At 47.8% G+C, this 20,853-nt stretch overlaps 2 protein-coding genes across 2 annotated transcripts in view; one reads left to right on the top strand and one right to left on the bottom strand.

Moving 5' to 3' along the window:
• MPC2 (mitochondrial pyruvate carrier 2) overlaps nt 1–6,868 on the top strand; it is a 29,571-nt gene extending 22,703 nt beyond the window's left edge. The window contains exons 3-5 of the mRNA XM_050962512.1: nt 3,988–4,072; nt 5,418–5,529; nt 6,626–6,868. Of these exons, the coding sequence (XP_050818469.1) occupies nt 3,988–4,072; nt 5,418–5,529; nt 6,626–6,680 (252 nt within the window). The 3' untranslated portion in view covers nt 6,681–6,868. The remainder of the gene's footprint in view (nt 1–3,987; nt 4,073–5,417; nt 5,530–6,625) is intronic.
• Nucleotides 1–20,853, bottom strand: part of MPZL1 (myelin protein zero like 1) — a 126,352-nt gene that overhangs the window by 17,168 nt on the left and 88,331 nt on the right. The gene's annotated exons all lie outside the window — the stretch shown is intronic.

A 20,853-nucleotide genomic window follows, 5' to 3' on the forward strand; every position in this document is an offset into this window, starting at 1 on the left:
TGGGAACTACAGGGCACCAGTGGACATGGGGCTGGCTGGAGGTGGGGGGGAGGTGGTTGGAGGTAGGGTCTGGCTGCAGGCTGGGCAAGGGGTGTGGGATGGGCTGGCTGGCTTCAGGCAGGGCCACGGGGCGTGCGGCATGAGTTGGCAGGGCTGGAGACAAAGGAGTGCAGGACTGGCTGGCTTCAGGCAGGGGGGTGCGGCAGGGGTTGGCTGGAGACAGGGAAGGGGGTGCAGAGCTGGCTGGAGATGGGTTGGTGCAGGGTTGAAGGCAAGGCAGGGGGTGCAGGGCTGGCTGCAGACAGGAACTGGTGCAGGCAGGGCAGGAGATGCGGCAGGGGTTGGCTGCGGGCAACTGGTGCAGGTACAGGAGGTACAGCCCATCCTGTATGGTGAGTGCCCCCTCCTCCTGCCTCCCCCACCAGGGTAGCAGTAGCAGCCCGTGGCTTAGGAGCTATTTAAAGGGACTGGGGCTCCCCTGCTTCCACTGCCCCAGCCCTGTAAATAGCTACAGGAGCCCTGGGGAAGTGGTGGGGCTCCAGGGGCTATTTAAAGGACCATGGCAGCAAAGGCATCTGGAGACCCCACCCCCACCCCAGGGCTCTGGGGGCTATTTAAAGAGCCTGCGGCTCCCCTGCTTCTACCGTCCCAGCCCTGTAAATAGCCGAGGGAGCCCTGGGGAAGCGGTGTGGCTTCAGTGACTATTTAAGGACCGGGGCGGCAGAGGCAGCTGGAGCCCTGGCCCTTTAAATAGCCCTCAGAGCCCCACGCTACCCCAGGGCTCTGGGGTTATTTAAAGGGCCCACGGCTCTCCTTCTTCTACCGCCCCAGCCCTTTAAATAGCCACGGGAACCCTGGGGAAGTGGTGGGGCTCTGGTGGCTATTTAAAGGGCTGGGGCGGTAGAAGCGATGGAACCCTGGACTTTTTAAATAGCCCCCAGAACCCCACAGCCCTACCCCAGGGCTCCAGCAGTGGTGCTCTGGTGGCAATTTAAAGGGCCTGAGAGCCACAGGCCTTTTAAATTGCCCCCTGGGGAAGCTGGGCCACCCCACTACAGTGCACTGGCTTTTGCCATGACACTGTACTGGGGCTTGGGCATGTGGCCCTCTTAGGGGTGGGCTGATTCAGGGGAATTGGTTGAATTGGCCTAAAGCCGGCCCTGGCAGCTGAGATTTAAAGGGCTCTGGGCTCTCTGTGGCTGCGGGGAGCCCAGAGCCCTTTGAATCCCGGCTGTGGCTGAGATTTAAATGGCTCTGGGCTCCCCACCGCTGCGGGCAGCCCAGAGCCTTTTGAATCCTGGCCGCAGCTGAGATTTAAAGGGCTCTGGGGTCCTCGCCGCTGCGGGCAGCTCAGAGCCTTTTGAATCCTGGCCGCAGCTGAGATTTAAAGAGCTCTGAGCTCCCCGCCGCTGCGGGCAGCCCAGAGCCTTTTGAATCCCGGCCGCGGCTGGGATTTCAAGAGCTCTGGGCTCCCAGCTGCTGCAGGCAGCGCAGAGCCTTTTGAATCCTGGCCGTGGCTGAGATTTAAATGGCTCTGAGCTCCCTGCTGCTACGGGCAGCTCAGAGCCTTTTGAATCCCACCGCGGGCCGCACAGTGAGCCTCTGCAGGCCGCATGTTGTGCAGGCCTGCTTTAGTGGCTAGAAGCTTCCAGTTGGATACTAAACAAGACTGATACTGTCCAGCAGAGGGCAGTGATACCACATAGGTAAAATAGTAAGATATTAGCCGGTATGTTAATCATCTTTTTAGATAGTTTTAATAATCAGTGGCCCATCAATGTTTATTTCTCACTTTTTTTTTGAAGATATGAGTTCTAACTATTCTTGAAATAATTATTTTTCCAGCATTTCATTTATCTTTGTATAAAGCTTAAGGCTACTTTTGCCACACATGCAAGTGGCACTGTCTGCTTTTTCTAAAGTACATCTTCAAAAACGAGGTTCCCATGTTTGACCCCCATGGACTGATTCCCATATATGACCCATGGAAACCAATTTCTACGTTTGTATTTGAGAAATGGATGCCACTACTAAGCTGAAACAATATGTTAATCAACACATCGTTGACTCTTGTGATAGTTGGTGTGTGTGTCTTAGCCCCCCATCTCTAGGGGTTTATGTGACTTCGTAGCTTTCATCGTAAAATTTAAAGTTTCTAGCCCTCATTGTTCCAGAAAGAAGCTTAAACATGAACCCTAAAGGCTCAGAAACCAAAAGGTGTATAAAAACCCTAACCTATTAGTTTTAAATAAATCTCATGGTTTTGGGGGACCCGACTCAGTGTTGCTGAATGCTTGGCAATACTGCATGCAGGTAATCTAACTGATCAAACCCAGAATTTTGCAGAAACCTTGATTGTGGCTAGATTCAGCTATGACCTACTTAGCATCAGTGAACTGGTGTGGTAACTGCCATTGAAAGTAAATTATTTTATAGGACCAGAAGCAAACTATAGGACAAGCATTTGTGGGACACTAAGAACTCTGCCATATGTCCTACATTAAATATTTAAATTTCATGAGAGGAGGGCAAAAACGCTGCCATGCTGTACTATTGCAATGCTCTAATAAAGATTGCAACTCCATTTCCTGAACTGGGAACACAGGACTTGCAATGCCAGGTCAGACTAAGCGTCCATCTTTGTCCCGTATCAACAAAGTCCAGCACTGGACACAAGAAACTGCACACTGGAGATCTGCGGAATACCCTGCTCATAGGAGAGAGACTTTATCCTATTCCTTGTCAGTTATCGGCTGGCTTATGTCCCAAAGTGTAAGTTTTCTCCCTGATATGCTAATTCTGTAAATGCTGATCATCTGTTTTATTAAATGTCTCATCTTCTCAATCCTGCTAAGCATTTAGTCTTACTGATACTTTTGGTAGTGAGTTCCACAGGTTAGTCCTGGAAAAGGTGGACAAGTCACTGTCTTTTTGTATAACAAGAAGGTAATTAAGAGCACCCAATCATAGAAGATTAGGGTTGGAAGAGACCTCAGGAGGTCAACTAGTCCAACTGACCTTTATGCCATTCATTTTTCTACACCTTTGTGTCTCCTTTTAAACACTCTTAATCTTTTTACTTTCTGTTCATGTGGAAGCCTTTCCATGCCGGTAAACATTTGCATCACTCATCTTTAGACTTTGTTTCTGCTACTGAAATAGAGAGACTAAAACTGAACACAATATTTGGAGCTAAACTGCATTGTCAGCCAAAGTTCTTCTTGATCAGGACATGAGACCAGGTTCTTTTCCAGGGTTGGTGCAGTACATTTCAAATGTGGTTATGAATATTAGATTATTCCTTCCAATGTGCTCAATCTTTGTCACTACTGAAATTCAGCTGCCATCATGTTGCCTGACCACCCTTCTCTGTTAGCGCCTCCTGCAAGTCCTTATTGCCTTCTCTGCGTGTGCTATAATGGTAGGCTACTTGTCTAAAATTTTCATATTTGAATGTAAATGTGTGGAAGATATGATCTGTCTAGATTTTTAAACTAAAATCAGTTTAAAGCTTGAGGTAAGTGTTAAAATGGCATTCTCCTGTAGGATCTCAAAACACTCCACCTAGCAAGCTCTCTTAACCTGCTTTATTGTAAAACAGAGTAGGCAGGGTAGTTGTTCTTTGTAAAGGATGGAACCTGGGCATCCCTGGATCTTCTGAGTTATAAAAACAAACACTCCCCCCCCATTCATTGACTCCTGTTCCCTTTGTTGCTCCCTCACAAAAGTAAAAATTGAGGAATGAACATGTTTGCCAACAGTTGATCTGATCTCTCTGCTTTATATGCTGTATTCCTTCCCCTCCCCCTCTATCTTGTCCATGGAGATTTGTAAGCATTTTGAGTTGGGAAATGAGTATTGTATATGCTTGTGTATCACAAACTGAAATGGGCTCTCTGGATACCTCTGCACTAAGAGTGTTGTTGGTGATAAATAAGTGAAATAATTATTTTGCCAACTAAAGTTGGCTGTGTCTTTTCTTTACAGGGTTTGGTATGTGCTGGAATGGCTGATATGACCAGACCAGCAGAAAAACTCAGCACAGCACAGTCTGCAGTGTTAATGGCAACAGGTGAATTCATTCTGTTTCTCCACCTCTGACTAGAATCCTCAGCAGTTTGTAATCTTGTCTTCTTAAAGAATCTTCTTCACAAGATTAATGCTCAATTATACATGAATCTGTTTCACAGATTCTATTATGTGTTAAATTTTTTAACTTCAGCCTTTTATCAAAAGATCCCTCTTTCTGTGATAAGCCTAGATATTTTCTGATAACTTATTTATATTATAGAGAGGGCTATAGCTATTCTGTGGCCATGGAATTCACCACAAAATCCACCCCTTGCAAGGGAGTTGTTTCACAATCTAAATTCTCACTTTTTAAACAGTAGAAGGGCTTAGCTACCTGGGAAGTTACACTAATAAAAGGCAGTGGGTGAATTTAAAGTGCTAGAGTTGTACAGTATAGCTCTCCATGTGGACACTTATTCAAGTTTAAGTGGCCTTTTGGGGGCTTAGGTCATGGTGCTGTGGATGCAGTTTAAGCCAAACCAAAAAGCAACTTGTATTCTGGAATAAGTGTCCACTTGAGGATGTTAAACATCAGCAGTGAAGCTGGTGTAAGTATACTAATATAATTACACCAGTATAACTGGAAAAAACCTTCTTTGTAGATGAGCCCTCATTCTTATACTTTCAAATTTCTTTGTGTAAAATATGTGTGCAAGTCAGTGTATTGACTTCCTGAATGTGCATCCATCTGGAAACAGTCACTTAGAAGTATGAATTACATTCATCTTAATGGGGTGACACTTAATATCAGCATTATTAATTATTCCACTGCTGATCACTCCAGCATATCAGCTCTGTTAAAACCACATCCCAGACTGTTGCCCAGGCCTTCTGATAGTCCAGTGGGCCAAAAGCTCCACTTACTACTCGAGTCTTCCACCCCACCCCCCTACACACACTTCTTGTCTCTTCACAACTTATGAGACAGTTGTGCATTGTCAAAAACATCTCATACTTGAAAACTGAAAAACAGGGACTATGTAAAACAATGCAGTATAAAAACAAATAATGCTGAGATATCTGCACTGACTTCCACCTTTGACTACCTTTTTTTTTTTTTTTAATTTAATTGAAGCTGCTGCAGATTTTCTCACCTGCTACCCCAGAGTGTCTTCCAGTCTGGAACCTTGCTGCAGAATTAAGGTCCAGCTTGCTGAGGAGTGTACAGGGGCTATCATGGCACTAATGACGTGTGATGTGTCCATAAGTTTCTGTTAGGACGTGGTCCATATGCTATAACAGTTTGAATACCTTTTAGTGTCTGATCAACATTTCTCAAGCTATTTTTAATGTAACTAGATGCATGTTTGAGTATTTAGTGGTAATCTTTGCTTTTTATCCAACAGGCCTTATTTGGTCAAGATATTCTCTAGTTATTATTCCTAAAAACTGGGGTCTATTTACCGTGAATTTCTTTGTTGGCTGTGCTGGTGGTTCTCAGCTCTTTCGTATCTGGAGGTATGTACTTACTACTGGGAGGCTCTTCACTATAAATACTCCTTATTTGGGTGGCTTCTTTGAATTTCTAGTATTTGTTAGCATTTACTAAATAACAAACAGACCTAGGTAAATACAGTCAGGCTTAAACAATTGTAAAACAAATCTTGCAGAACTATTAACTTTGCGCACCCCAGGGAACAATGTTGACGTGTTTTTATGCCAAGTGAATGGAGTTAAGGTTGTAAATATCTAACCTAACTAGAAGAATTATAGATAAGCAAAACTTTTAAAGGGATGCTGTAACTTAAATTATAAACCTATTACCTAACATTTCAGAAGCAAATAGAATTTTTCTAGAGATGTCTTTGCAGAATTCACATTCTTGGGACACACTCTTCAAGCTACCTAGGGTGCACTTGCCCTTTATGCAACTATATTGCCATAGGCCTGAACCTCACCCCCCCCCCCCCGCCCCGACCAATCCTCATTCCACCAGCCATGCATTTCTCTGGACTTCCCACTAGTATCCCTTGAACCATCCCATCTGTTCCCTCATTTCCTAGGGGCTTTTTTGCTGCCCATACTAAGAACAGACTCCAGCTCTATTTCATTGGGAGGGCAAACCACAACTCTAAATGGCTACTTAGAATAATGAACTAAAATGAGTTCAGAAGTGGTCAGCCATTTCACTTTGGAATCTTGCAGTAATTGTCTTGCTTAGCTGGTTGGGAGCCTTCACTTGTAGTGTAATCAAAAGTTTAACTCAAACTTCTACATGTAAATCAAATTTGATCTGATCTCCAGGAGTGTTTCTGCCTACAGATAAGGCTTCTGTGCATTTTACCTTACTAAAGACTTCCTGCTATTGCTCAAATGTCTCCCAAAGAATACTCATAGACTTTAAGGTCAGAAGGGACCATTATGATCATCTAGTCTGACCTCCTGCACAATGCAGGCCACACAATCTCACCCATCCACTTCTATAACAAACCCCTAACCTATGTCTGAGTTACTGAAGTAGTAGGAAAAGGTTCTATTGTAGCTACTAGGAATGTGTTTACAAACTCCCATGTTTGGTTTTTGTATGCTGACTTTGCTTATGTTCTATCTATAGGTACAATCAAGAACTAAAAGCCAAGGGAAAAGAGCAGCAGCAGCAAGAACCTTAATGCTACTGGTCATATCCAGCTGTGCACATAACTTCCAGTGGGACCTAGCTTGACCAGTTTTAATCTTCTCGCATTGAGAAGGATGTGCTAATTTTTCTAAATGTCTAGAGAACAAATGTATTTCTTCAGATGTAGGTAACATGCAGTGTCTCTGTAAGTTTAAATAAAACATAACCTTTTAAATTATAGCTGGTGTAATCAGTTTACAATATGTTAAGGCTATTTTGATCCACAAACATCTAAGCGTATTTGCCTTTCCAGAAAAAATAGAAATTCTTGGATGGCTCAGCTGATGATGAGATATGGAACCTCTTGATCAGCTGTCCAAATCTGGCCTGGAACCTAGTGAGTAATTCAATTATATATGAGTGATTCAATGGCTAAATAACCTTTGAGCAGGGGGGAAATGTCCACATTACAAATTATCACCACTTTGTACTAAATGACTTGTTAGCAGTCTCAGGAGCATGATCAGGAACAGATGGACCCTGGAGACTGAACTACCCTTGCTCTCTAAAAGGTGTTGTCTCAGATGAGGACTGACACACAAGGAAGGCAGCATATGGGGAAGTTTGCTTGTACCTGGTCTCTCATAAGACTGACTCCAGACCTGTGAAATCTCTTGTACATGGGTATTCAGATTCCAAACTGACAAAGTAATTCCCTAAGGTTGCTGATTCAAATTAAGAAAATTCTTAGCATTTATCAGAATTATGTTCCATTCTGTACTACACAGCAAGCAGGGAAGTGTTCACTTCCCCAGTGACATGCCAAGGCTGGACTCTCTTCACACAGTGCAACATAGCACATCATGGCTAAAATGTTAGGACTGTTCTAAATGTTTGTAAGGAGGCATTCTCTGCAGCAGTTGCTTTCAACCTTTTCTCAGTTGTGGACCCCTAAATTTCAAATAGAGCTGCAGCCTCCTTTGGAAATTTTAAACATAGTCTGCAGACCTCAGGTTGAAAACCCCTGCTCTACATCTCCTGGAATGTAGCAATTCCCTGGTAAGTGTTGTCCCAAGATGTTCTCTATCCCACCCCTTCTGTCAAAAAGATCTCTTCTACTTGGGAGAGACATGTGGAAGGAATTGTCCTCTTGAACTGCAGTGAATAAAAAACCAGCATGGAATTTGAGAGGCTTAGGTAACCATCTGGATGAAGGAGTTCAAGGTGAAATGACCTAGGCCCCTCAAATAGAAGAGAAAATAAGCTAAGCTGAGAATTGCTGCCTTTTAGTAGCCCCAAGCCAAATCATGTGTCGCTTGGACTAGAGCATATTATAACTAACTTACAAAATGGCTAGTCATTCAGAGTTAGCAGTTGATCTTTCTTGCATGTATCTACTTCCATAAATGTGTGTGTTCTCACTCAGCATTCCAAATCAATGACTCTCCGTAGGGGCTCCTTCTCAGTGAATTTTCAAAGTAAAGGGATATACATTCAGGTAATACAGCTTACTCTAGGGACAGAATATGGTGAAAACTTAGCAACACTCCAGTTTAGGGCAATAGGCCTAATGCAATTACTCAAACTGAAAATTGTTAAAATGCTCTGACTAACAGCCATCAGTTTTGTGGTAGTTCAGGACTAGCCTTAAATCATATAAAAAATACTGCAATGGAGAGAAGCAATCAGCTATTCTACTATAGTCTTCAGAAAAGTAGTGATGCCTGATGCTGCTTAAGTTCGGTGGTCTGGCAGTATCCCTTTCCTAAAGTCTTAAGCCTGCTGGCCCCTGCCAGCCACTTAAACAACTTCTTGAAAAGCTTCCACAACATGGTAATTGCTGCTGTTAAAACAATCACTGCAATCAGAGGGGAATTTTGTATCATGGAGATGGGGAAACAGTTGGTTTCATAGATGTCTTGTATACACAATATGGTAGGCTTATGGGCCTAAATTAATCTCCCCCTGCTTTAGGCAAGCCTCTATAGGCCATCGATGCAGCACTGTCCAACTTTACCTGTTTTATGAAAATGTATTTGATTAAATTAAACACTGAATAAAGGACTTCTCATCCTTCAGAAGTAATTTTCATTTTTTGAGTGCAGCAAAATACCAGCATTGAGGATATGGAATTCCAGAGTAGAGAGCTGGCCTGCTGCAGAGTGCTTTGAGAGTCATTAGAGGACAACAAATAACAGCTTGCTTTCTCTCTCTTCCCCCCCCCCCCCCCACATTGGTTCTCAACTCCTATGTTGTTTAGAAGCCACTGCAGCTATACAGACATACCATAGAAAAACCTACAGCTGGCCTATGCCAGCCGGCTTGGGCTGTAGCACTGCTTCATTGCTACGTAGATGGCTGAGCCTGGGCTCTCTATGCCACAGGGCCGTAGAGCCCAGGATCCAGCCTGAGCTCAGAAGTCTGCACAGCAATGGAATAGCCTTGGAGCCTGAGCCAGCTGGCATAGGCCACCTGGGTTGTTTTGTTTTTTTTTTTTGTTTTGTTTTTTGTTGCTGTGTAGACCTACCTTAAGTGGAGTTGGTCCCAGTGTGGTGGACAGTTACAGTAGATGGTGGTATATAGTTTAGAAAAGGTAGCTTCTACCCTCCCCTGAAGAGCAAACAAATGGAAGCTACTCAATAGCAAGGTCATAACAAAGGGCAGAGAGCAGGCCCTCCCAACCTCTAAATGAGATTTTTGTTTTTGAAGGGGCGGGGCGGTGAGGAGTAGTCCATGTTGCATAGGCAAAGCTCTCTGCTCTCAAAGTCTAGGGAACATGTGACCATGTATTAGTATGGGCAGGAACAGCATCTTTTTGCCATACTATTAGTATTTGTTACCAATGATACGCATCCCCTTCCTGTTTACTCTTCCAGAGAGGGATAGTCATTGTGGCAGTCAAGAGCCTGAATTTAATAGTTTCTCTAAATGTCAGTTTTGCCTTTAAAAGAAAATCTTACAAATATTCCCCTGGTTAGTTCTCCCCTATTGGTTCCAGAATCAAAAGGTGCTTGCCTCACCAGGAAGGCTTTTTCTAAACTCCCAGCAACTGCTACTGTAGTATTTGAAGATCCATTTAGGATACTCCTGCATGCATCAGCATTGATAACATTCTGTAGTCAGAACTGTATGGGGATGCTACTGCTGTACAGGGCAGAGTTTTTGTAAGGAGCTAGATAAAGGGCAACATCATCCGCCACCTGAAGAAATCAACCTCCATCCAGTGAGCAGAGGCTAGCAGGACACCTCACCTACTTCCTGTGTTAGGTGCTGTTGCCAAGCTAGTTGCACCACAGTCCTCTCCAGTGCATCCCTACAGCTGATGAGTCAGAAGCTCTCATCTCTCAGCACAGATTCATGAGATTCTCCTAGTCAGATGTAGACCAGTGGCAGGCCCACTCTGCATCCACTATAATTACCTCAGCAAGCCTGACTTACATTCAGTACTTGTGACCAGTAGCATGTTCAGTGACTATACAGCCTTTTCAAAATAGGATATTTATCTTTAATAGGAAGGCCAAGGATTTTTAAAAAGCCAGCAGTGGCCTACTTAAATCTTGCCCCCTCCACCCATCCCTGTTAGGCAGGTAAAGTAACTTCTTTAGCCTCCCTCTGCAAAGCCTGCATCCAGCTGTTCAAGGGAACAAGCTCTATTAAACTCTCTCAATGATTTCTCAGTTGAGTGAGAAGGAAGATGAAGTGATTTTTTCATTGGACCAACACTGCAATTAATAGTTGAATCCTGTCGATCCAAGCTCCCCAGGCCAAATAAATCTTAAGTTTACTGGAGCTAGGGCAATTAGGTTCTTCCCAGTTAATGGCCCAGCCCTTTGCCTCATGACCTTGAAGCGTTCTAGCCAAAAGGTAGTAGCAGCTCATTGCTCTGGTTCCTGGTTGTTTTTCCTGACAACTAATTTTGATTTAACACCAGTGTCAGACAAAACATGCCAATCATAGCATATGTAGTATTCAGGAATACTGCAGCCCCACCTCCTTCACACATTTCACTGCAATTCAGCTGCTGCCTAAAAGCAGCTTCACCATCCATTCCAGTCCTTTCTACCTATCCCTGCCCCAGCTGTAGTGGAGCACACACAGAAAGGAGAATTGAATCTAGTTTTAGCAGGCCTTCTATAGCATGCTATACCTTGAAGTACACCAGAGCCTGCCCCTTCCAGGACCTCCCCCACCCTGCAATTGCATGCATTAGCCAAACACTGCTAAGGTGGTTTATACAGTGACAGTGGAGAGGGGGAAGGCTAAAACAGGCATCCTTACTCTTGTGAAAAGAAGGTGGTAAGCACCTACTAAGTCTTCAAATGCATTAAAGGCTGTTATAAGGAAGACTGGTCAATTGTTCTCCACGTCCACCGAAAGCAGGACAAGTAGTAACAGACTGAACAGGGAACAAGGGGAGATTTGGTTAGATAGTAGAAAGCTTTTACTAACTATAAAGGTTATTTTGAACTCTGGAATAGGCTTCAAAGGGAGGTTGTGGAATCACCCTCATTGTCCAACCTGTTCTTACATACCTGTCAGGGATGGGCTACGTTTACAGCCTGAGCACAGGGGGTGGAACTTGATGGCTTCGTGGGGTCCCTGGCAGCCTTGCATTTCTGATATGTTCAAACCATTTCAGAAACCTGGTTTTAAAATTCTGTTTCAGGCTGCTACGTGGGGACCATCACACATACATGGGAAGTGACACAGAAAGGGTGACAGTACAAACTATGAAGATTTTTCACTCCACCTCCTTATTTTGAACCCCAACAGAATATAAACCCAGACAGCCAGAGTTTTCTGCACACTTTCATTAACAAAAAAAAGTTACCATGGCTCCTGCATTTCATTCCCTTCTAGTTTCTCATCCTCTTGTACAATTTTCTTTAAACTTCATTCTTCCCATCTCTTCTCATTCTGTATCTTTCTCTCACAATTCTGTTTTCCCTTCAGGTATGCACACATCCCCTCCCATAGCCTTTTCTCCACTTTCCCATTCCACCCTTTACGCTTCCCCAGATGCTCTAAAACCAGTTGTCCAACAGTTTCAGCCTGAAGGCCAAATATTTAAAAAAAATAAGTAAGTACTGAGTGTTGTCCTCTATTTCTGCAGGGGCAAGTAGAGCATGGTGGGCTCCTATCCTGGTTGCCCTGGGGCTCCTATAACCCAGCAGAGAAGCAGACAATGGAGCAACCACAGCTACTACTCTCTCTTCCCTCTCCTACACTGCAGAACTTGTACAATAGCAATTGCCATGCTGGAGTCATGCAAAAGGGAAGCGACAGCAGCTGTTCAACTTCCTGGAACTGCAAAGGACATGGGGGAGGTTGTGCTTTACACCCGATTCAAATACTTGTTTAAAAAAATAATTCAAAGACACAGCTCAGGGACTAGTGTTCATTTGGAATCAAGTATTAAGTTTCTCAAGTCATGGGCCAAAGGTTGGACACTACAGATCTAAGCAGATTTTCAGATGATTATTAAAGCTTTAGCTACAGTAGTAGACAAATTATATCCATATATAACTACTGGGCAGCAGGCTGTGTGTTGAAGCATTGTCCAAGGTATGGTTCCAAATACAGCAGCACTCCTACTGTAGCTGGGCTAGAAAAGTTTCTTAAAAGGGTTCAGACACATTGATCCTAGGCCACAACAGACAAGGAGCTTGTTAAAAGATGGTTACTCACCTTTGTAACTGTTGTTCTTCGAGATGTGTTGCTCATATCCATTCCAGTTAGGTGTGCGTGTCGCGTGTGCACGTTCGTCGGAAGACTTTTACCCTAGCAACTCCAGTGGGCCGGCAGGTCGCTCCCTAGAGTGGCGCCGGCATGGCGCCCGATATATACCCCTGCCGGCCCACCGGCTCCTCAGTTCCTTCTTGCCGGCTACTCCGACAGTGGGGAAGGAGGGCGGGTGTGGAATGGATGAGCAACACATCTCGAAGAACAACAGTTACAAAGGTGAGTAACCATCTTTTCTTCTTCGAGTGATTGCTCATATCCATTCCAGTTAGGTGAATCCCAAGCCTTACCTGGGGTCGGAGCGAGAAGTCGCGGTATGGAGCACTGCAGAGCTGAAGGCCACGTCATCTCTGGACTGCTTGACCAGAGCATAATGGGAAGCGAAGGTGTGGATGGAGGACCAGGTCGCTGCCCTACAAATCTGGATGGGCACATGGGCGAGGAAAACCATCGATGATGCTTGTGCCCTGGTGGAGTGTGCAGTCACATGGCCCGTAGGGCTGTGAGCCAAGTCATAACAGGTCCTGATACAGGACGTCACCCACGAGGAGATCTTCTGTGAGGAAATGGGTAGTCCTTTGATTCGGTCCGCTACCGCCACGAAGAGCTGGGGGGATTTGCGGAACGGTTTGGTCCTCTCCACATAAAACGTGAGTGCCCGGCGGACATCAAGTGAGTGGAGCTGTTGCTCCCTGCGGGACGAATGGGGCTTTGGGAAAAAGACGGGGAGAAAGATCTCCTGGTTGACATGAAAGGCTGAGACCACCTTGGGGAGAAGGCAGGGTGTGGCCTCAACTGCAGCTTGTCTTTATGGAAGACCGTATACGGGGGATCTACCATGAGGGCCCAGAGTTCTGACACCCGTCTGGCTGAGGTGATGGCCACTAGGAAAGCAGTCTTCCAGGAGAGATAGAGCAGGGAGCAAGTCACTAACGGCTCAAATGGAGGACCCATGAGCCGAGTCAGAACCAGGTTGAGATCCCAGGTAGTGGCAGGTGGTCGAACCTGGGGGTAGAGACGTTCTAATCCTTTTAGGAATCTGGTCACCATAGGGTGAGAGAAAACCGAACGGCCATCTCCCCCTGGATGAAAGGTGGAGATAGCCGCCAGGTGAACCTGAAGGGACGATATCGCCAGGCCCTGCTGCTTGAGGGACCAGATGTAATCTAGAATATTGGCGACAGAAACCTCCATAGGGAGGAAACCCCTCTCTGTGCACCAACAGGAGAAACGCTTCCACTTGGCCGAGTACGTCGCTCTAGTGGAAGGTTTCCTGCTGCCCAGGAGTACTTGACGTACTGGGGTAGAGCACCGTAGTTCCGACCTGGTCAGCCACACAGGAGCCACGCCGTGAGGTGCAGAGACTGGAGGTCCGGGTGACGGAGCCTGCCGTGGTCCTGGGTGATCAGATCCAGGTGAAGGGGTAGGGGGACTGGGTCGGCTAGAGACAGGTCCAGCAACATCGGATACCAATGTTGCCTGGGCCATGCTAGAGCTATCATAATCAAGCGGGCCCTGTCCCTGCGCACCTTCAGAAGAACCTTGTGGATAAGCGGGAACGGAGGGAACGCGTAGAACAGGTGCGTCGTTCATGGAATAAGAAAGGCATCCGCTACCGACCCTGGTTCCCGGCCTTGAAAGGAGCAGAACATCTGGCATTTCCTGTTCCCTCTGGACACGAAGAAGTCCATCTGGGGACAACCCCACCTCTGGAAGAGTGAGAGGGCGACGTCCAGGCGAAGGGACCATTCATGCAAAAGGAAGGATCTGCTCAGATGGTCTGCCAGCGTGTTCCGTACTCCGGGAAGAAAGGATGCCATGAGGTGAATGGAGTGGGCTATACAAAAGTCCCAGAGCCGCATCGCCTCCTGACATAGGGAAGAGGATCTCGTGCCGCCCTGCTTGTTGATATAGTACATGGTCGTTGTGTTGTCGGTGAATACCGAGACACAGCGACCTTGAAGCTGATGGGAGAACGCTTGGCAAGCAAGGCGGACCGCTCTCAACTCCCATATGTTGATGTGGAGGGCCACCTCCTGAGGAGACCACTGGCCCTGTGTCCTCAGGCTTCCAAGGTGTGCCCCCCAACCCAGGTCTGAGGCATCCGTTGTTAGGGATACCGAGGGCTGGGAGGGGGGGCCCACCTCGGAACCCTGAGGACACAGGGCCAGTGGTCTCCTCAGGAGGTGGCCCTCCACATCAACATACGGGAGTTGAGAGCGGTTCGCCTTGCTTGCCAAGCGTTCTCCCATCAGCTTCAAGCGGGAGCCCCGCACACACTACGGACTGTTCTAGCCACCACCAGAGGCAATCCAATACCTCCTGGGGGACGGTGATAACCGCATCCAGCAGATGCCTGGCCGGACGGTATTGGCTGATAAGCCAGGACTGGAGGGGCCTCATACGAAGCCGTGCATAACCTGTAACGAAGGTGCAGGCCGCCATGTGGCCTAAGAGGGTTAGGCACGTCCTTATAGAGGTCAAGGGAGCCACCTGTAGACGCCGAATAATGGCCGACAGCGTCTGGAACCTGGACAGCGGCAGAACGGCCCTGGCCAAGGTGGAGTCCAGAATGGCCCCGATGAACTCTATTCTCTGCGTGGGAAGCAGAGTGGACATGTCCACATTGAGAATAAGGCCCAAATCTCCAAAGAGTCTGCTGACCGTGCGGATGTGGTTGAGGACCTGCGACTCTGACATGCCTCGAATCAGCCAGTCGTCGAGGTAGGGGAATACGTGTATGCGACTGCGTCGAAGATGGGCAACGACGACAGCCATGCATTTCGTGAATACTCTCGGGGCCATGGAGAGGCCAAACGGGAGGACCGCAAATTGATAATCGTGGCGGCTGATCACGAACCGAAGGAAACGTCTGTGTTGTGGGAAAATGGATATATGAAAATAAGCGTCCTGCATGTCAAGGGCGACATACCAGTCTCCAGGATCCAGAGATGGGAAAATGGTCCCCAGGGATACCATGCGGAACTTCAACTTCACCATATATTTGTTGAGTTCCCGCAGGTCGAGGATGGGTCTGAGGCCTCCCTTGGCTTTGGGGATCAGAAAGTAGCGGGAATAAAACCCCTTGCCCTTTTCATTCTCTGGAATAGCCTCTATGGCTCCTTTGTTGAGGAGTGTCTGCACCTCCTGAAGGAGGAATTGCTCGTGAGAGGGGTCCCTGAAGAGGGATGAGGGTGGGGGGCGGGAGGGAGGGTGCGAAATAAATTGCAGACGGTATCCCGTTTGCACCGTGCGTAAGACCCAACGGTCGGATGTTATTTGGGTCCACGCTGGGAGGAGGAACGAAAGGCGGTTGGAAAACGGAGGGGACGGATCCGTGGAGGAAACTGGTACAGCGTCCTCGGGCGCACCTTCAAAACGAAGGTTTTGGGCCAGGTGGGACTTTAGAGGAGCTCTGATTCTGTCCCCCTTGGTTGCCCTATTGTCTGCGCCGGCCATTCCTGCTTCGGTGCCTACTAAAGTCTTGACGCTGGCGGTACTGGGGATAGGGCTGGCACTGCTGCTGCTGCTGAGGCCGGAAGGGTCTGCGCTGTGTCCCGGGCGTGTGCATCCCTAGTGAGCGCATGATGACCCTATTGTCTTTCAGGCTTTTCAGCCTGGGGTCAGTCTTCTCTGAAAACAGGCCCTGACCTTCAAACGGGAGATCCTGGATGGTGTGTTGGAGCTCCGGAGGAAGGCCAGAAACCTGTAGCCAGGAGATGCGGTGCATGGTAACCCCAGAAGCCAGAGTTCTGGCGGCCGAGTCCACCACGTCCAAGGATGCCTATAATGAAGTTCTTGCGACCTTCTTGCCTTCATCAAGAATCGCCGCGAATTCTTGACGCGCATCCTGAGGCAACAACTCCTTGAACTTATCTGCCGCTACCCAGGAGTTATAGGCATAGCGGCTAAGGAGTGACTGTTGGTTAGAGACTCTGAGTTGGAGGGCACCCGCTGAGTAGACCTTCCGGCCTAGCAGGTCCATGCGCCTTGCCTCCTTGGACTTCGGTGCTGGGGCCTGCTGCCCGTGGCGCTCCCTCTCGTTCACAGACTGCACGACAAGGGAGCACGGGGGCGGGTGGACATGCAGGTACTCATACCCTTTGGAGGGTGCCATATACTTGCGCTCCACCCCGCGTGCAGCAGGAGGGATAGAGGCCGGTGACTGCCAGATGGTATTAGCATTGGCTTGAATAGTCCTAATGAAGGGAAGGGCGACTCTGTTGGGAGCATCCGCTGAGAGAATGCTCACCACAGGATCTTCGATTTCCTCAGCCTGCAAGTTCATGTTTTGCGCTACACGCCTGAGGAGGTCCTGGTGCACCCTGAGGTCGAGTGGGGGGGGACTGGAGGATGACGTTCCCGCCACTGCCTCATCGGGGGAGGACGATGAGGGGACCCCCGGTAGGAGCGGGTCCATGGGGGGCTCCGTCTGTACCAACGCCTCTGATCCTGGAGGGAGCTCAGGGTCCTGCTGGTTAGACTGGTCTTCCCCCGTTGGAGAAGGGGGAGGGCAAGACAATGAGGCCTCTGGAGCCTGGCGCTCAGATGTCGCTGGTTGCAGTGGAATGTGCTGAGGGCCCTGGGCTTGATGGTATGCCCAGGGTGTCCAGAAGCCCCCCTGTTGCGGTCCCTGATCCTGCAGAGGGGGGTCTTGGAAGAGGGCCGCAGGTCTGTCCGTGTCCAAAGCGTACATGCTGTCTGCCTGTGATGAGACAGACGGCTGCCGGGACGGCCATGGTGGGGCCGAACGTGGCTGATAGGGCTCCCTTGGCCTCGACATTGAAGACCTCCTCGGTGCTGGGGACCGGTACCGGGAATCATACTGGGGCCGGGATCGGGACCGGGACCTGCCACCGGCACGGTGCCGGGAGGTCGACCGGGACGCTGACCGCCGACGAGAATGGCTCCTGGAGTCTCGGTGCCGGTTGCGGCGACTCGATCCAGACCGGTGCCGGGCGTAGCGAGACCGTCTGGAAGATGACCGGTGCCATGAATACGACCGGTACCGCCGAGGGGAGCGGTGCCAGGACTGCGAGTGGCGCCGGGAGCGAGAACGTCCACGGTGCCGGGACCTCGAAGGGGATCGGTGCCGGCTGGGCGAGTCCGGAGACGGCGCTCGCATTGTCGCAGGCTTGCCTCTAGATAAAACCCGCACTGGGGGCACCAGGGGTTGAGGCAGGGTGGTTTCAGTGAGAGCAATTAGGTCCCGCGCCGAAGCGAATGTCTCTGGTGTTGAAGGGACCAACAGCTCAACCCCGGATCTTATAGGGGAGCTATGAGGGACCAGACTCGACGGACCTCCGGGGCCCGGAGTCGACGGAATCCCTGTTGGTGGTGCCGCGGCAGAGGTAGGTGCAGGGCGCTCTGCTCGAGTCTGTGAGGATGGAGTGGCAGACATCGAGGGCCTTGCATTGAGTCCCGGTGCCGGGGAAGATCGGTGCCGGGGCGTCTTTCCGGTGCCGGCGCACTGCGTCGGGGCCACAGGGTTAAATGCCGCTTCCATCAGGAGAGTCCTTAACCTCTGGTCCCTCTCCTTCTTTGTCCTAGGCTTAAAAGCCTTACAGATGTGGCACTTATCTGAAATGTACGATTCCCCCAGGCACTTCAGGCAGGCGTCGTGGGGATCGCTCGTTGGCATCGGCTTCTTGCAGGCCGAGCACTGTTTGAACCCCGACGAACCAGGCATGGGCCCAGTGCCGGGTGCGGGGAAGGGCTAAAGCCCAAGCCTGCTAACTAAGTATATACAGCTATGCTAAAAGTTAACAATAACGAAAAGTCCAACTACAATTTACAGCTATCTACAACTATGACAACAATGAAACAAAGGAGAGCTAGGGACGTGGAGGACAGCTATGCCACGCTCCACAGTTCCAACGACCGACACGGCGGTAAGAAGGAACTGAGGAGCGGGTGGGCCGGCTGGGGTATATATCGGGCGCCATGCCAGCGCCACTCTACGGGGCGACCTGCCAGCCCACTGGAGTTGCTAGGGTAAAAGCCTTCCGACGAACGTGCATGCACGGCGCGCACACCTAACTGGAATGGATATGAGCAATCACTCGAAGAAGAACCCACCTTAATGTGCACTTGAAAATCAAAAAGGAATCCTACAAAAAATGGAAACGTGGACAAATTGCTAAAGAGAAGTACAAGCACACAGGAACAAAATCAGTAAGACAAAGGCACAAGATGAGTTACACTTCGCAAGGGACACAAAAGGCAATAAGAGGAGATGCATTAGAAACAAGAGAAAGACAACAGAAAGTGAAGGTCCGCTACTTAGCGGGGAAGGACAGCTAATAAGTGATGAAGTCAAAAAGGCTGAGGGCTTGGCTACACTGGAGAGTTGCAGCGCTAGTGGTGGCTTTACAGCACTGCAACTTACTCACCGTCCACACTTGCAAGGAGCATCCAGCGCTGTATCTCCCTGGCTGCAGCACTGGTTGTACACTATTTTGCTTCCGTCTTGACTCAAAGGTTAATGGTGACCAGATACTCAACACAATATTAAGAACAAGGTGAAAGGAACGCAAGCCAAGATAGGGAAAGAACAGGTTACAGAATATTTAGCTAAGTTAGATGTGTTCAAGCCAGCAAGGTTTGATTAATTCATCCTAGGTACTTAAGGAGTTAGCTGAAGCAATCTTGGAACAGTTAGCAATTTTTTAACCCCCAAAAACTCCTGGAGGATAGGCCAGGGTCCAGAGGATTGGAGAAATGCAAACTTTAAAAAGTGGAAACAAAGAGCAGCCAGCAAATTATAGACAGATCAGCCTAACTTTGATACCCAGAAAGATACTGGAACAAATTATTAAACAATCAATGTGTAAGCACCTAGAGCAGGGGTGGCCAAACTGTGGCTCGCGAGCCACATGCAGTTCTTTTACCATTCAAGTACAGCTCGTGGAGCCCCCGCATACCACACCTACCAGACTGGGGGGCGGGAAGCTCGGGACATCTGCCTTGCAGCAGGGTGATGGGGTAGGAGCTTCTGCCCAGAGGGGAGGGAGGTCTCAGGGCTTCAGCCCTGCAGGGCGCACCTGCCAGGGTTCAGGGCTTCAGCAGGAGCAGGCTGAAGCCCCAATCCCAGCTCTCAACAGGTGTGCCCCAGCTCTCAACTTCTGACGATTGTCATATGTGGCTTGGAGAGCCAGTAAGTTTGGACACCCCTGACATAGAGAAGAACAGAGTGTAAGAAATAGTGTGAATTTGTCAAGAACAAATCATGCCAAAGCAACCTAATTTTCTTTTACAAGGTTACTGATCTACTGGATGGGGGAAGTAGTAAAAATAATGTATCTTGATTTTAGTAAACCATTTGATAGTCCCACATGACATTCTCAAAAGCAAACTAGGGAAACACTATCTAGATGAAATTACTGTAAGGTGGGTGCACAACTGGTTGAAAGACTATAGTCAAAGAGTAGTTAGCTATCAACCTGGAGAGCATATCTAGTTGGATACTACAGATGTCAGCCCTGGGTCTGGTACTATTCAATATTTTCCATTAATGACTTGGATAATGGAGTGGAGAGTATGCTTATAAAAGTTGCAGATGACACCAAGCTGAGAGGTTTCAAGCATTCTGGAGGATGGGATTAGAATTCAAAATGACCTTGACAAATTGGAGAACTGATCTGAATTCAACAAGATGAAACTCAATAAAGACAAGTGCAAAGTACTTCACTTAAAAAGGAAAAATGAAATGCACAACTACAAAATTATTATCCATCATACACTAGGGGGGTAGTACTGCTGAAAAGGATATTTGTTTTGAATTCAATTTGTAATCCATTATAAACATGTGATGGAGCTACAAAAAATATTCTGAGGTGTATTAACAGTAGTGATTTATGTGAGACACAGAAGGTAGTTGTCTGCTCTACTTGGCACTGATGGAGTACCGTGTCCAATTCTGGATGCAGTACTTTAGGAAAGATGTGGACAAATCGGAGACAGTCCAGAGGAAAGCAACAAAAATGATAAAAGATTTAGAAAACCTGACCTATGAAGAAAGGTTAAAAAACAGTCTTGAGAGGAAGAAGGGCTGAGGGGGGACCTGATAACCTTCAAATACGTTAAGTGCTGTTACAAAGAGGATGGTCATCATACTGCATTTTTAGCTTTAAATAGATCAGTGAGATGCTGCAGTAGGTGCTTCCCATCCCCTTTGTGTTATCATTACAAAGAGGATGGTCATCAATTGTTCTCCAGGTCTACTGAAGATAGGAGAAGTTCTAACAGGCTTAATCTGCAGTACGGGAGATTTAGATCACATATTAGGAAAAACTTAAGTACAGACAAAGTATTCCCAAATATTCAAAAGATTCTTACAGTTTTCAGCCAATTTTAGGGAAGAAGGTGGGAGAAGTATTTGCCTTTACTATTTGAGTCTTTAGAAGTTTATATTGCTAAGTTTTCCTCTACAACAACAGGGACTACAAAATTTTTTGTTTTAAGTGAGATAAAGCCCCAATTCT

Source organism: Gopherus flavomarginatus, chromosome 1, assembly GCF_025201925.1.
Source record: "Gopherus flavomarginatus isolate rGopFla2 chromosome 1, rGopFla2.mat.asm, whole genome shotgun sequence".
Lineage (NCBI taxonomy): Eukaryota > Metazoa > Chordata > Testudines > Testudinidae > Gopherus > Gopherus flavomarginatus.